Source organism: Felis catus, chromosome C1, assembly GCF_018350175.1.
Source record: "Felis catus isolate Fca126 chromosome C1, F.catus_Fca126_mat1.0, whole genome shotgun sequence".
Taxonomy (NCBI): Eukaryota; Metazoa; Chordata; class Mammalia; order Carnivora; family Felidae; genus Felis; species Felis catus.
This window is the reverse complement of record NC_058375.1, coordinates 5,992,079-6,009,501: the sequence shown is the minus strand read 5'-3', so window position 1 is coordinate 6,009,501 and position 17,423 is coordinate 5,992,079. Positions and strand designations below refer to the sequence as shown.

At 42.3% G+C, this 17,423-nt stretch overlaps 1 protein-coding gene across 1 annotated transcript in view; it reads left to right on the top strand.

The window, feature by feature from the left end:
- The window catches only part of RERE (arginine-glutamic acid dipeptide repeats), a 421,706-nt gene that overhangs the window by 185,493 nt on the left and 218,790 nt on the right, over window positions 1-17,423 (top strand). The window contains 2 exon segments of the mRNA XM_023258065.2: window positions 6,596-6,666; window positions 15,845-15,970. Of these exon segments, the coding sequence (XP_023113833.2) occupies window positions 6,596-6,666; window positions 15,845-15,970 (197 nt within the window).

Sequence of the window (17,423 nt, the reverse complement as noted above, 5' to 3'; positions counted from 1 at the left end):
TCAGGCACTAAAAAGGTAGGTACAGTGTGGCAGCAGGAGTGAGAGTGGGCTTGAAGTCCGCCTCCTCCATGTCTCTGGCGCCCTCACTAACACACTTTGCTTCCATGGGGCAGGTGCCACTGCTGATTTTTAAAGGTAGATCCTCCTCTCCCCGCTAGATTCTGTGTGTTCTCTTACGGCACAAAAGCTCTGCACAAACACAGTCGTTAGAAACTGTAAGAGAGATCCACATCACTTAACCGGAGTTTGGATGTTAAGCTGCCTAGGTCTTTTTCACAATTGGGATTCAGTGTGGATCACAAGGAGGGCTTTTTAAGGAACGTTTGCAGAAGGAAATGGTGATAAGAGTGCGTCAGACGCTCTTTGCTTGAGTAAGAGTGTTACCCTAGGGCCAGTCCTCAGAGCTTCAGAGTAACTGGTAAGATTGCTGCTGCGGGCGGCATGATCTTGCTTTCTCTTGTTTTACGGAGTTTTCAAGCCCATGTAGCGTATGATGGATTTGGGGGGGGGGGCGTGGTGGGTGGGGTCTTGCTGCAGCAGTTATTCCAAAACCTTAGCATCACTTCTTCAAGTTAGAAAGATGATTGTTTTGGATCAGTCTTTAAGCTTTGGATGTTCTAGACGATTTTCTGACGTCTAGAGGAGGAAATGAAAAGTGGGAAATTGGAACAGAGTCTCTTTTAGTTATGACCCGCTCCCCCCACCTCCCAGCTGTCTTTTCTCATCATCTAATTTCCTATTAGCAGTGAGGATAATGACAGATGGATATTTGCTAGAAGTATATGGTCTTCTGATTTTGGATAAAAGCCGGTGTTAGCTTTGTAGTGCTAGTTGGGAACCTGTAGACATTGGAATACATGGAATTTATTTTTTTTTTTTTAATTTTTTTTTTCAACGTTTATTTATTTTTTTGGGGACAGAGAGAGACAGAGCATGAACGGGGGAAGGGCAGAGAGAGAGGGCGACACAGAATCGGAAACAGGCTCCAGGCTCTGAGCCATCAGCCCAGAGACTGACGCGGGGCTCGAACTCACGGACCGCGAGATCGTGACCTGGCTGAAGTCGGACGCTCAACCGACTGCGCCACCCGGGCGCCCCGGAATACATGGAATTTAATTTTCATGAAGTTTAAAAAGGAAGGGACCAAGGATGTGTTACTTGAGATCTTTTTTCCACTGAGTTTAGAATCTTTACGATGTTGCAGGTCAATTTTGGTGACTGTTTTCAGGGTCTGAACATAGGATAAAGGTAAACACTTGAGAGGATTTCACTTACTGAGGTTCTGTTTTCCCAGTTTTTGTTTCCTTTTCTCTTTTTAGTTCTCCACTGTTCGCAGATGATGTGTCCCTTGCACACTGAAGAATCTGGTAGAAAACTAAAAAGACATTCCTGCAGTTATTTCTTAAAGAAATATTTATTAGAAAATAGCATCCTTTATGTTCATACTGATGGAGCAGAACAACATTCTTTTTTTAATAAGTTTTAAAAATCTTTGAGAGACAGAGACAGAGACAAAGTGTGTGAGCGGGGGAGGGGCACAGGGAGAGGGAGACACAGAATCCGAAGCAGCCTCCAGGTCCGAGCTGCCAGCACAGAACCCGACGTGGGGCCCAAACTCACGAAACGCGAGACCATGACCTGAGCCGAAGTCGGACGCTCAACCGACTGAGCCACCCAGGTGCCCTGAGCAGAACAACATTCTTATGAGGATCTCATAGAACTTTTCTGTTTCTGTTCAGGTCATTTGTTCCTTGTGTAATTTTTGAGTATTTATTCTGGAATGTAGTGTATTGTTAGATACAGAGTGGGGAATGGTGATGGATTTGACTGTTGTACGGATGGGGAGGCTGCTGAAGCGGTGAGAGGGGCTCCTCCATCCGAGGCCACGCTCTGTGGATTGGGATTTCAGTGTTGTTTCTCGCATGCGCGTAGAGCTGCATTACCCTTTTGTATGTTGGGCATTTGGGAACACCCGTATTAACTAGTGAGATACTTGTAGACTTTTGATTCTGTCACAATAGACCAGTCGGCTGTTACCTCACTGAATGGTTCAGTGTCTGGGTAGAGGAATCCTGTGTAAGAGAAATGGAACATGGAAGAACAGAGCAGTCCTGAGAGTGTACCTCCTTGTCCACCACTGTGTCACCCAGCTGGGTCTCTGGGAAATTTATTTGTGAGATAGTCTGTTTATGCATGCCCCCCCCCCCTTTTTTTAAACAGGTAGAAGATTTTCTATTGGAAATTATATTGGAGTTCCTTGCGAAGGAACGAGAAGGTATTTCAAAGATTAAAAAGCAGAAACACATTAACAGGAGGGAAATTCTTTAAAGGACAGAGCACCGTGGCCAAGCACTGCCTGTGCATTGTGACCCCAGCTTTAATGCTGAGCTCACAGCGCTGCTTGCCCAATCAGTTGGTGAAGGAGAGTGTCCACTGTGCTCTGGGAGGAGGCTGTCAGGAAGGACGCTGACAGGTTCTTTGTGTTTCGGGATGACAAACTGCCTGATGCTTCAGGCTGTGGTTTTTACCCTTGAGAGGACCATGCTCTTGCTCTATTTACATAAACCTGCTGATTTGCTGAGGGTTGTTGAAAGCAGAGAGGGCTTTCTTTGCCTTGAGAATCTGCCTTCATGTTTTGGCTGACTTCCTTCCCCAGCTTAGCAAATGCTCTGTTGTTTGCAGATGGCACAATAGATTCTTGGACACAGAGCTTTGTTGAGGTTGTGAGAAATAGCCCAAAACGCCCCTGTTCAGTATCATTGCATAGATCATGGATGCAGGATTGAGGTCACTCAGTTGTGTGATCCATTCCCTGGCAGAGGCTTGGTGTTAAGAGAGCAAGCCTCAACCTAGACCCGTGGTTTTATTTCACACACCCCTGGTAGAGAAAAAAAAATTAGTTCTCTTGTATTGTTCGGAATAATTGATACCGATGGTAATGGCCTCACTCATTTTTCTGGCCTATTTCAGGCTTGCTGATTTTAAGATTAAAAAAATATATATTTGCCCTGCAGCACCCGTTTGCTCAATCTGGTAAACACGCATTTTCGTATGGATAATTTTGAAAATGTGCATTATGCACTTAATGGATTGCATCAGCTTTGCTCAGGTTTTTCAGAACTGCTAGGTTTGTGATTAAAAAAAAAAAAAGAACAGTTTCTTTCTTTCTTCATTTTTCTTTTCTCCTTTTCTCTTTACTTTCTTTCCTTCCTTCTAAGAAAAAAGGTGTCTGTAGTACATGTGTTGGCCATGGGAGATTTTCAGGTTGAGGCTCATTGACCCAACTGACAGAAACCAATTTTATCACTTCAGACAATCTATGCACTTATAAACTGCATGAAGATTCTTGGCAAATCATTTTGGCTTTAAAAGATTACTGGGCATATATTCCAACTGAGATTTTAACATTGCTCTTTACTTATGTTCTCATCTTTCCCTTGCCAAATAAACCACTTTATTTTTGTGCTCACTAAAAACATCTATATAAAGTTATTTTCTTAAATAGTTGCTTAATTAATGAGACAAGAGAGAAATATTTTTTTATTATGAGTATTTGGCCTCATTTAACCTTGTTTTGAAAATCATTAAGGTAACCCTAAGTAGTTTTTTTTTTCCTGTGAGACTTGAATTCCAAATTGTTCCTTAGGATGTGTTCTCTTTTAGTTGGACCATCCTAATTTTTATGAGAGGGTGATAAAGAAAAATTTGACTCTACGATAATTTCTCATGCTTTTACTTTTATAATGAATTTAAAAAGTCAGATTAAAACAATGTATTTTTTTTTTCCATTTTCTGTGGCAAGTTAGACATGGTAAAAAAGTTTATATTACCCTTGATCTTAGTGATTCTGTGTTTTACGATTGCTTAAATAAAAGACTTTAAAAATTTTGTTATGTAATTATGAAGTGAGCTTATCTTTTTCATGTATAAGTTTCCAGATACTGATAGAGATCACTGGATACAGTGACCTGTTTTATAGATGATTAGTCCTGTGCATTGGAATCTCCTATATGGATTTAGATGAATTTGGGTTGACATGGTAGCTTTTTAAACAGAAAGAGGTGACTTTTTATCTATTAATAAGGTATTAATAAGTAGATGTAGTAATTCCATGTGTCAGGTTTAAGGATCTTTCTCACTCGGCCTTGTTCCTAATGGCAGCATTCCTTGGGCCAAGGGGTGTGAGTCGGCCTCCAGGACTGCCAAAAGCTTGTTAAGGGGGGCAGGGTTATCAGGGGCCGTCCTCGACATCCCAGTTTATTCCTTTCCTCCCTTCTCTAAGAGAGTTACGTCCAGGTATATTTACAGATAATCATTTTCCTGAATGTAACTTTGCAGTGAGAAATGAAAGATTATAGATTCTCTTTCCTTTTCTGGAAAGCTTTTTTTTGTATACAAGTTAACAGCTACTTTAAGTCTCAGAGTTAGAGGGTTTATAGTTACAGTGATTCTGTTGATTATGAAAAGGATACAAAAAGCTTTTTTTAAGAAGGGAGGTGTTGCCATTTCTTTACAGAGGAGCCTCATGAGAATTGACTGCCTGGGGAGCGAACTCATTTTAAAGTAGGTGCTGGGGACATGAAGGAGTGAAGAGAATTTGGCATGGACAGAGTAATGGAGTTTTGGATACTATAGCCCAGTGGAGGTTGAGATGTAGTGTAGGACCAAAGCATCGTATGCAGCATGTGTTTTTGTCCAATGAACTTTAAGAAGGTGGAAGTCATTAGGTAGGAGGTAACCCATTAGTTCTGAAGTCAGTGAATATAGTTAGGTGTGACAGTGTTAAGAGATACAGAAGACCAGGCTTTTCCGTAGGAGGTGGGTGAAAGGAAGAGAGGGCCTGTAGACTAACTTGTGTTCAGGTTGAGTGAGACAGATACATAATAGGTATCTAGAGACTTGAAATACTGGTACTTGGTACAACAGGAATTGGACACAGAAATTAAGATCCTTGGGTTGTTCCAAAATTGTTCAAGTGCAGTGTTTTTAATCTAGGAAACGTTTTTACTTGAATACCAAATTAGGGGTAGTGAGACAAACATCTGCCGAAGTGGGAAGAGTTCTCTTGTTTCTTAAGATGATTGGCATGTTAAATGGACGTTGCCTGAATATTGAGCAGAGTTATCTAGCATCCTGGACCCTGGAATAACAGAGAAAGTTCAGTCAACAGATTATTCCTGAGCTACTGTTGTACTTGAATTGAGGGATCGAATCTTTGTTGTTGAGTCCACATCCGAATAAAGAAATCAGTTTGGGACGTTCTGGATGCCTAGATGATTGGCATTCAGATTTCATTTTCTGGATTGACTGGGCTACAAAAATCCTGATGTCTTTCAGGAAGTTTCTTTTTTTTTTTTTTTTTGGAAGGAAGTGTCATTGGTGAGGGCTTTCTTCATGATCCACCTCTTACTGGGTCAGCTAGTGCTTGTGGTGGTACTGGACTGTCCACTGGATGGATGACTCCAGATTTCTGCTCCTTTTCTTGTTCTTGACTCCACGTGTGTGAAATAAGGCAGTAGAGGAATCTGCTTGTATTCTCAAGCATCTCAGTTACTTTAAGATACACTCATTGGGAAGGATCATGAGGAAGGATCCAACAAGTGGCATTTTGAATGTGGGTATCTTGGTCGTTATCCCTAGAAAATTTGATGGACTGCAGATGCCTTTACTTCTTAGTAAATAATACATAGAGATTCCTATTCTAAGCTTTATGATGATCTTGGGTTGTCATGTGGAGAATTAGTTAAAGTCCCTTTATAGCTACTGCTTCCCTTAAAATCATTGCTTCCTTAAAAAAAAAATGTATCTTAACCTGCCATTTTAAAGACTTTAAACCAGCCCTTTAGAGGCCAGCTATCGAGAGCATCAGAAATAATTGCCCAACCATTGCCGTGTCAAATATAATTTAAGAAAGCACACTCTTATTCCCTTGAGAAAAGTGTGGTTTGGTTTACTGCATCCCATCTGATTTGCGGCCTTCTTTTTCTTTATAATTAGAAACCAAAATGTGTTTAGGTTACAATTTAATAATAGTAAGTTACCCACAACAGGTTACATTTCTTCTTTCTGTTTTCTTGGTTTAGGCGAAAAGGTCATTGTAATGGCATGTTGAAGCTAGTCTTCTTCACATGTTTCATTTATTTCCTCACAAATTATTTGCTAAAAATAAAGTAGCCCCTGGCAAAGCCATTCCTCTTTCTGAAGACATGGGAGCATCTATCTGAGTAAGACATTCACAATTTTGTCTTGTGTAGCTGTGAGCAAGTAATTCCCCTGATTGAAGTGTTTCTGTCAAAATATGGTTGATCCCACGAGATTTCCTTCTCCCTCTTCTTCAGGTACCCCGGAAGCAATAATTGAGGCTTTATCACGTTCTTTTAAATGATCAGAAAAGTGGTCGATAAGGACCTCAAGTCAAGGGCTGTTTTCCTCCAGCTTACAGTTATTTGTAATTTACAATTCATCTTTGAAAATTTTTTTCCTATAAAAGAGATGTGCTTTGTCATTTGTTTATTTATGCGGTGGCTTTATGGGCCCTGTCTTTGTTCCCTTAAAGGTAAATGCCATTGTTTTAAATTTTCTTTTTCTTTTAAAGACTGTGTGTATATCGAGAGTCGGAGGCCAAACACGCCGTATTTCATCTGTAGCATTCAAGACTTCAAACTGGTAAGCATTTTTAATGTCTGTTGCTTCTGCTCTGTACCTTCCTTCTCTTTCCAGTTCCATGGACTGCTTCTTCCTGGTTACTGACTTCATAACCAGTTCACCTCTGAGTGCTAATTGCCTGGCTGCTGTAGCACACACGTAAGGCAGTTAGTGGTTTTACCCGTTTGCTTTTGTAACACTTACTGTTATAAAGCTTGTCCTGTGAACAACGTTTCCAAAGTTTTCATTTCTTTGGTAGCTGTTTTGGCCATAATTTCAGAGATTTTCTTGAGTTTCTGAAGCCGTGTGTTTCTTCTCAGCCATTGTGAAGAACCTGAAGTAAATATGGGAATTAGTGGTGAGTTGGAAAAAAAGAATACAGATGGGCCAGAGAGTAGTTTTTGGCGATGACTGTCTTTTACCTAGATATTTTGAGTGTATCTTGGGGTTGCCTGGTGTTGGAGGTTGGGGGAAGGAAGTCTGGTTTGGGGATGTATAGAGCTATAGTACTTCCCACTGCCAACCTGCCCAGTTTTAGAGGTGCTGGTATTGCCCGGTAGGTAGGCAGATCTCTGGGTTGTAGACTGGTGGTTCCCAGCCTTGGGGCTCTGGATCCCTGGATCTCAGCAGAGATTTAACAGAGGTCTGCAAGTAAACATTTTCAGTTTAAAATATGCCTCCCATGTGTTTGTGCAACTACTTCTCAAATATATTCATATGCTGGTGTGATTTTAAAGTGAAAAAATTCACTTTATTTACAGACAATACGCAGTTAAGAATCAGCTTATTATGTGTTTTCCTCAAACATGGTATGCGAAATACCAGCAGAGTACTGTCATTTGGGGGATCTTTTGAAACATCACAAAGGTGTCCTTGTACTTGAAGGTTGTGAACCCTGTCTGCCTGCTTAGATACAGGGAAATCCTGATTCTTTAGTTGTGTACAGGTATGTATCCGTATCTGTGAATGCTCTCATTTGCAAAACCCTTTGTAGCTTGCCAGCATTTGTGTTCTGACACTCTGTATGTGGTATGTGACACTTCAGTCTAAAGAAAGGTAATGTAGCCTGAAGAGATCTTTAACTCTGCGTCTCCTCTGTTTCTTTTTATCATTTTTAATGACCCCAACTACCCAATTAGTGTATTCCAATTTAGCTAGTTAAAAAATTGCATGCCATTTAATTTTCCTTATTAAAGTTTTGTTGCATAAGTAACACATGCTTACTGTTTTAAAAAAGTCAAATGTGCCATTTGCTTCTGTGACTTACTTATTCTTGGTAGGCTGCTTTTAATTTCCCTGCTTGTGTTACAAGGAGGCCTTGCAGTTTGGTTTTGTAAATCACTTTCTATTCAAATTTTACATCAGTATGAAGTTTTAACATTTTTAGAGGTCTTTGCTATTTCTTACATATTTCCTCCCAAAGATTTCTTTTGCAGATGCTGCACTGATATCTGAAAATCGGGGCAGTGGTCTTGTTTCCTGATGAGCTTTCTTTTGCTTGTGGCTACTGCTCCTGTTCTGTTTCTGCTTATTGTCTTTGTGGGTGATTTTTTAATTTCAATTTAATTTAATTTAATTTTTTTATGATTTTTTTTTTTTTACCACCAAATGTAGTACCAGTGCACCATGGAAAAGATAATAGTCGTGAAATAAAGTTACAGACTTTTTTTGCTTGTTTGTTGTTTCTTTTTTAAACCTATTAGATTCAGAGCCCTTTTTGTATAATTTTAGCACATTAGCAGGTGCCTTCATGTTTGAACAGCGTCTCTTATGAAATGCTGATTACAGTGTGATAGTTGCTGTTTGGGGCAGAGGTTCCTGCTGAGTTACAGTAATTGCTCAGGGTATTAACAGCAATAAAAGCTGAAGCTTCTGTTGTCAGTATTGGTCTGGTACAACACATTAAAGCCGTCTGCAAAAACAGTGTGGGGAGTGGGCACGGTGTGTGAGTTGCACACTGCTACATCGCGTGTTTTTGTCTGAGTTCTATATTCAGCACATACGTGTAGTTGTTGTGTAAGAATAACAGAGATGGTGAAATACTGACTCCTAGAAAGAATGCAGTTATTGTCTGGATATCCACTTTCTTCTTTCCTTGGTTCGCATTTCTGCTTATGAAAAGATAACTTAATAGATGAGAATAATCATAGATTTTTTTTTCCTTCAGCTTACCCAGGCTTTTAAGGGGAAAAGATGAACAGAAGGAAATATGCTTTGTTTCTCTTCAAGATTTTAAAAAGAAGAAATTGGAGTTGGTTTTGCCCACAGCAAATACCGTGCATGGCAAGAGGAGCGACGAAGACAGAAACCCAACAGCTTTGAAATGTTGTTGATTAATTATGTATTTTATCTTTTTAAGCTTTTTTGGTTTGGGGTTGTAACTGAGAGATGTGTTCTTTGTTTACAGCCATTGATTAGAATTAACCGTTTTACTGTGGTGAGTTTTTGAGCATATGGTATATTTGAGACTGTGAAAAGAACTGGGCAGATGCCCTTTGTGGAACACATTAAGTAAGACTACAGTCCTTAGCAGCAGTTAAGGAATTGAGAGGTGGGCCTAAGGAAGCCTCTATGACCAGTCACCAAAACTAGCGTGATGCCAGTTAGTCGAACTGAGAACCCTGGGTAACATTTCAGGAACTAGTTCTGTGAGAGATAAGAAGGGTCTGTGCATTTTCTGTGGGGACCTGGGCTGTCCCCTGGGCTCTGCCACTACATCCCGTGCAGTCGGAGTCCACGATAAGAAGGTAGTTGTCTCTGTGTGCGGGATTCCATTACACCTGGCCAAGTGTTCAACAGTGTCCCCGTTCACTCTCAAAGGGGTCCTTGTTTTAGATGATAGTTTACGTGGCCGTCTTGCCTGGGGGGATGGGATCCACGGCTTCCTCTTAGTTCGCGTGCAACCATCAAAGCGCGTAGGGCCACTCCCGTACTATATTGGTCCATCTGTCTAGACCCCGCACTTTCACGGGGTACGTGGAAGCTGTGATGGTGCAAAGCGATCGAGTTCCCAGCAGAACTGAGGGCACTTTTGAAAGTAGCACTTTTAAGGGAAGCACATTATGTGTTGTGTTAGGAAGCTTTCGTCCCCGTAGGGAGTGTTAATTTGTTTGGGCTTCTTTGCACACGAGGAGACCAGCCTGGGTTTGTTTGACTACGACGACGAAGGGATCCGTGGAACAAGTAGTCAAAGCAGGGGCGCAAGAGACAGGAGAGGCGAGGTGGAGTGAGGGACGGTGCATGCTTCGAAGTAGGAATAGGAAGGATCCTCAGTGAAATAAGGCAGCTGGGCACCTTAGGCTTCCGAGCGAAATGAGGCAGCTGGCAAAATCTTTAGCTCTTTGAAAGAATGGTAATATGGAACCGGCAGTCTGCGATCTTCGCGGCCTTGCTTGAAAAGATTAACCGAGAGACTGAAGGAGTTAGCTGAGGGGCCAACGGGAAAGGACGACTCGAGAAACGCCTCAGTGCCCACAGAGAGGGCTGGCAGGCACAGACAGGTTGCAGGCCTGGGGAGGCCGGGAGACCTGGGGAGGCCGGAAGCCAGGAAGAGTGGGGACTGGAGCAGCTGCACTGAGAGCGGTGGGCGGCGACAGGGCGAGAGCACGCCCTCTTGCCCCGCCTGGAGGTCCGCCTCTCTGCCCCAATGTGCCCAGGCTTCCTCAGGCCGCCGGTTCGGGTACTTGTTCGGTGTCCTTGTTTCTGCTCCCCAAGGGCCTGTTTTCTCGGCCAGCCTGAGTGGCTCCCCGCTCGCAGCCGAAAGAGCCTGGCATAACATCTCCAGCGCTCTCTTCTGCCGCGGCTCTCCTAGGTCGGTTGTGACTTAGTTCGCTTCCAGAGTTCTGTTCCCGGATGAGCCAAGATCACCAAGGAGCATTATATCCCCGAGTGCGGTGAGGAGTGTTTCCGTTAATCAGGAAGGCCTTTAACGAAAGCCTCCTTGCTGTGCTTTGTTGGGCGTGGCTCCTGGAGGAGACGGAAGCCTCTGTAGGACAAAGTGCCTTCCCTCAGTGGCCTTAGTTTCTGATTGGACAGACCAGTGCGGCATTACGGGGTGTCAGTCCTCAGAGAGAGCGCTCTCCGTAGGATTAATGTGGAGGAAGCCATTCACTTTTTGTCCCCAGAGAAAGATTTCTTTCTTGCTTTTACTAAAAAACAATAAAATTACATTTTTTATAGAAATCCAGGCCGTCAGCATAATAGAGTTGATTTGCTATCGTAAATCCTGGAAATGCTTAGCGAGATCATTTAGATTAGTAATTTTCATTCAGTACAACACTGAGGACTACCTTGTCTGGCTCTGATAGTACTACTTTGTACCTGAGTCTTCGTTCACAGATAAGTCATGGAACCCAGTCCTTTAATATTCTACACGGACGTTCTGTGTGGATGGATTCCTAATGAGCTTTTATCATTCCTACGTTAGAAAAAAAAGGATTTTGGTCTCCTAGAGTTAAATAATTATCGGTTCTTCAGCTGTTGTACGAAATGATTTTCCGGGTTGGATATGTAATTATTTCAAATATTATTTTGAGCAAATACCAGTGATTGATTCCTTTGGTGCCTGTTTGGTTTATTAGAAGTTGAAAGTTGTCATTAAAATTAAACCTGGTGTAGAGATTCCTTCCAGTTGGGGGAATGTCATTAGGGATATTATGGTATTTTTGGTCAACTGTTTAGGGCTCAGTGACTTGTTATGGCTCCGCATGGACGAGTGTGCTTTTGTGGCCTTTCGTCCCCGACGGCACACGTTCTAAGTGCCGGTTGTGAGTGTGGAGGAGCTGAGGCTGCACGCCACATCTCCGTTACTGCTTTCTCTTTGTTTCATTGCCGAGTGTGAGCAGCCCGGGGGAGGAGCATTCGGAATTACTTCTTCCTGGTCGGTGTCTGTAAAGAACCGTACCCCAAAGGTGATTGCACAGTACAGCAGAGAGGGGCTGTGGAGACAGGAGCTTCGGCTCAGCTTCCACTCCCCATCGGTGTTGCCCTCTCGCCACCAAATCAAGTTTCTCAGAAGTAGATTAAAAGCAAGGAGGTGCTTTTCCGTCATTATGGTGAAAATTTAACAGGGGATAAGTAATTTTATCTTTTCATTTCTTGTTAGGGACCTTGACATAGATGATGCTGGGGGATACGGGACCCCTCGTTACCGTGCACTCTGTGCACACACCTGTGTGTGTACACCGTGAGCTCGTTTTCACTTAGGCACCACATGCCGCAGTTGTTTATTCCCATCTCGGCTGCCGTGCTCGCTCAGCATAGAATGTATGGTGTGTAGACGTTTGGGAAATGGGCATTCGTTTTGATACTAGGTAAATCTCGTATCAGAAACTTTCCTGGGAATGGGATAGGAGGACTGCATTAGTGTGAGTGTGGCTAATGCAGAACGTGTGGTGTCACCCAGGGACCGAGACGAGGGACGGTAGCGTGCATGTGTCCGAGCTTGACTTTGACGTCAGCTGGTCTGTTCTTGAGTTGCTATCTTTCATGACCTTGGGCAAGACGCTCAGCCCTCCTAACTTTGTTTTATTTACCCGTGTAGTTGGGGTATAAAGCACCTACCTGTCAGGGACGTTGTTTTTCGATTAAAAGATCGAGCCTGCAAAGTGGATGCAGGGTGCTGGGGCCATGGGAGGACGTGGTAGGGATATGGTGTTTCATTGGTACTCTGCGTCCAAGCTTTGCAGGGGCAGACGCCGTGCCTGCTTTTATTCACTGATGTATTACTGTGTGCTTAGCATATTGCCCGGCCCATCCACAACAAATGTTTATTGAATGTTGAGTGAAGTTAACATTTCAGTGGGAAAAAACTCAGTGCATAAAGTTTTAGAAAAACGTTAGCAGTGATTTGATACAATGCATTAACTACAAACCCACCTTCTGTTTATTAAACAAACCAGAGAGACGCATTTCTTTACTGTTAGTCTACAGCGTGTAGTATTTTGGTTAGCTTGTAGTGTGTAGTACTTTAGATATTTAAATAATAAAAATCTATTCTTAAAATAACTTAAACTCAGTTACTTATTTTCTTCAGGAGTTTACAGAGGGTTGCCAAAGTCATAACATTTTTTAGGCATTATAATGTGTTTTGAATTTTCTGTATTACTGACTTTTAGCAAAGATAAATGAGGACTTAAGTCTGTAGGTAAACATTCCTGAGAAGGCTGGCTGATAGGAAAAATGCCTTATGATGTAATGATTCAGTTTCGTGTCAAGCAGTGGTTGATTTTCTCTTTTTGGTAGCCGCTCAAGTTAGATTTCCAGAACTGAGTACTTCTTTCCATAGTTCCTTTTTCTCCTCTAGTTCATTCCCTAGGAAAAGGTCAGTATCACCCATTTACATCTGTGTGACTTTGAGGGTAGTGTTGGATAATGAAGTGAAATCCTTGAAATTCGTTATCGACGGTTTTTTTAGTTTACAGGGTGAGGAATTAAGTATTATTTAGAGACATAATGGAGTGTGCAGCTGAAGTCATTCTCCCACAGGGCTCCTTTCCGCTACTTTAGTTGTCCTCACCTGTCTGGAGTGGGTGCTCCAGCATGACACCACTCTTAACACCGTGATTTCCACGTCCAGCAAAGGTGCACCCTATTGATTTGGTGCTCAAGTATTCTTCTGGAGACCACACCGTTTTTCTCCCTTCGTTTACAGTACAGGCCATGGTTGCTTAGTTGCTATCTATAAGCATTATGATAAACTGTAATGGGTCGTTAAGCTTGCTCCATGCTATTTGTTTGGAGTAGGCCACCAATAATAAAAAATATATGCACAGAGACTGTATGTCCTTTTCACATGTAAATGTGACGTTTATAATTTTATTTAATCCTTTAAGAAGCAAGAGGGGGATGAAATCCTTAGCCCCAAGTTTAACGGACAAAATATTGTCAGGTGTTCCCCCCGCCAGTTATGGAGCAGTCATGTTGCAAGTTATTTTGCATCACTACAGCCTTTTTCCCTGATCCGAATGTCAATCTATAAATGGTGGGGCTGATATCCACATAAATGAAAATCAAAATGAGGCTTTGGGAATAAATACTCTCATAGCATCTTATTGGCCCCATTTGCCCAGCTTCTCAGCAGGCTGTTTTCCCTCATGACTGACAGTCATTGTAGGCCACGTGGGATTTAAAGTTTTAATGGTTCACTATTACTGTGAAGTTGGGTAATTCATTTTTCTCCTGGTTTATTTGGATTTTAGGACTAGGAAACCACTGAAAGAATTTCGTTTAATTATACTGTTCCATAAAATATGTATCTAAAAATGTTTACTAAACCTGTTCTCTGGAGGTGAAATGTTTTTAATGCGAAAAACCCTAGGTATTCTTACCTTTCTAAAAAAGGAGCTTAAGAAAGTTTGAGACAACTTCATATTTGCAGAGGGCTGCTTTGCAAGAATACCGGCGAAGTCTTATTCATATTCTTGATATCTTAGAATTGGAAATTGATAATTTGTGTGTACCTGTGGATGTTTGTGATTAAGGACTGACTTGAAATAGTCCAAGTAAAACCCACCAGAAGAACCAAAAGAAAATGAGGGAAACAGATACCTGTTCATGTTTTCCGATTCATAAGTAGGAACAGTGCTTTGCTTTGAAATGTACTTTTTAATACTTAAAATGTTTTAATAATTATTTGAACTTTTGCATATTTAAAATAATGCCAAAGTGCTTTGAAATGCTTTACTAGGTGTCTTCTTTATTTAAAACTCTTGATGTGAATGAATAAGAATTTGAATGATCTGACTGATGAATTACTAGTGCAAAATATTCACCAGAAATTCATTTTTATTGGATGATTATGGTAAAAAAAAATACTGAGTATATTGTATATTGTAATGCACAGTTGGCTCTTTGATTTGGAATTTGTGGTGCTGGTATGGGGAGGAGGGAGGTGTGTGTGGAGCAGATCCTGCCGCTAACAACACTTGTTGTGATCGTGTGTTGTCCTTGAGGCAGTGGGAGTCAAGACTGACCACACAGGAAGTGTACTATGGGGTGCCCAGGATATACTCTAGAAGGTGATCTGCAGAGAAGGCAAAGAAAACCATCATGATAAAGACAGTCCCCACTATTAGCTTATTTTCTTGGGATTTGTGTTTTTGTCTTAAAAGAGACATAGAAAAATAAGTAGTTAACGGAACATGTTAAAATCTTGGATTATAGGAAGTTGTTAGTGATTCAGAAGGAATTAAATTTAAGAAAGCTCCCTAAAAATGCTTTAATATTAAAAAGTTTGCTTGTCTGTTATTTTAAAGCAACTTTAAGAACAGAGATTCTTCTATAAGTGTTTGGATCTTATGGAGTTTGTAGTTTATTTAAAAACCACGAAACTGGGCTGGTTAGTTTTTGGAAGTGTTATGTACTCTCCAGAATGTGTATAAAAAGGAAACATATTTGAACTGTTATCGAGGTATCTGTTTTGATACTTACAAGGACGGTGCTGGCTTTCAGAAGTTGCTCTCTAATCTGCCGCTGCTTTAAATGTTTGCACGGTGTAAAGGAAGACGTGTAGACACGTGGTACGCACCAGCGCTCGTTTCGCGCCTAAAAGAAATAGTGTCTTTCTTGAGCTTATGTTTTGTGCCTGTTCACATGGGCACTGGGAGAAAATTAAAACTCACTTTAAAGGTGTCTTTTTTCCCTCTGTTATTAAGCCTTTGTCTTTTGCCTTGCCTTTAGCTTTACAAAATTAAACTAGGACTTTGAGAAAATGGTAGGATCTTCCTTTGACCTCCTAATGCCTCAAATATTTCCTTATTAAGTACCTGTCTTGTGCCTCTAGGGTCTCGCATTAGAAACTCTTCTGAAAGCTCAGTTTGTCCACTTCTGGTTCATTTACGGCTGCGTTTATCTGACACCATTGCGTTTTTGTTTTTATTCTAAGCAAAGCATGCCGTTGTCACCGTGTTTTGGCACTGTGTCACATCTTAACTTGGTTACTTGGGGGGCACACACCATACTGCTTTACAACAGGACCCAGATTAAAGTCTGGAGCCACAAGGCTCATGTGTTTGTTCATGCTGAACTAAGGCAACGGCGCTGATGCAGAAAGGCTGATAACTTCGGTGTTAGAACAAATTCTCTGAGAGGCCATCTGCTCAAGGGTGGTGCAGATACCTGCTTGTGTGCTGCGTGCCCCCAGTAACCAGGGCTGGAGGGGACGTTGGGCATGCTAACTGAAAGCTCTTTTCTTTTTTAGGTCCACAACTCCCAGGCCTGCTGCAGATCTCCAACTCCTGCTTTGTGTGACCCCCCAGCATGCTCTCTGCCGGTGGCATCACAGCCACCACAACATCTTTCTGAAGCCGGGAGAGGGCCTGTAGGGGTAAGGAGAATCCCGTTTTTAAAAGCTATCAATATTTTATATCCCATAGGGTATAAAATAGGAATATTACCTCCCTCCCCAGAGCCCCTTTAAAAATGTGCTGTATTGTATGTGTTTTTAAAGGAGTAACAAGTACATGCACAGAGGAAGCAAAATACGGGACTTGCCTTACCCCTCTAGGACAGTTCCAGAAGTCAGCGGGGTTTGGTGGTGTAGGGTATTGGGGCGCCAGCAGAGAGCATGCTGGGCTGTTGCAAGGAGCAGGAGCTGGCAATCAGCAGCGAGTATGGATGTTGGCAACTGAAATGGGGAAAAAAGGGGGTAAGTTTGAGTCCAAGTGTGAAATGTGCACTTCCCCAGCATCGTGGGGACTTAGGGCCCACAAATCTAAACTATTTTGGATGCTGTCCTCTCAGGTGACATTTTGTCGAATATTGCTCAGAAGCAGCTAGGCTCTTCTGCGATGCCAGATAGAGAATTAAACCCTTTGAAAGGCTTGAGTTAGGGTGTAGCTACAGTGGACTGGGCTGTGCCCTGGTAATGTCTCCGTTACCTGGTGGTAATAACGTGTGTGTGAGGTGCAGCAGGATGAAGTGTCTGTGGTGCTTTGTCCCTAGAGCACGGGGCCTGGTGTTGGTGATCTGTGGGTTGTTTGTGTGTCCTGTATCTCCCCTCTTATGAAAGTTGTGTAAACACCTGTCTGCCTTTCTTTTGCCTTTATGAGGATTTAATGATAATGTTTTCCGGAAGATAGGTGTTTATTCTGATTGACTGCTGTTAATCACCAAAGAAGTTGAAGACCTGTCTTTTCTCTTGTTGTGCGTAATCTGACCGTGGGGCTCAAATGCATACTCAGAAAATAACACAAGATACCTGGCGCTGTATAATGAATTGTTCAGTTATAGTGTAGAATAATAGTATCTTGAAACTAGGAAAAGCGAGTGCTCCAAACGGGCTGTCCCACTTGGGGGAGTTTTGTGAAGACAGGCAGGTTTTGAGGAGCCGGGTTGGTTTTTGATACATCAGCAACATGTGGACAGGCAGACCGGAGGAGCCTTCCAGGTGTACGTGTCCACCTGTCCCTGTAAGCCACATAGGCGGTGAGCCTGGTGAGGCTGGGAGTTGAGAGAAGATGACCGCAGGACGTCGGGGAAGAGCACAGGTTAGTGGGTCGTGGGGGTGGAGGTGGCACATAACGCGGGGCCAGATCATAGAGCATGGCGGAGGTGAGACGAGGGCAGATTTTATGTGACACGTGGGAGAGAAGCCTTTGTAGGCTTTTTTATTCCAGGCAAGCTGATTTGCAAATGCTTGCTTAAGAAGATGGATTGGGCATCCGGTGCATTCTGGCCAGACGGCAGAAGCTCCAGCTAGATGGTGAGGGCTGTCACCCGTGTGTAAAGAGAAGAGGACCGGGACAGGGGAGCTAGGATATTAATCATCGTAACAAAAC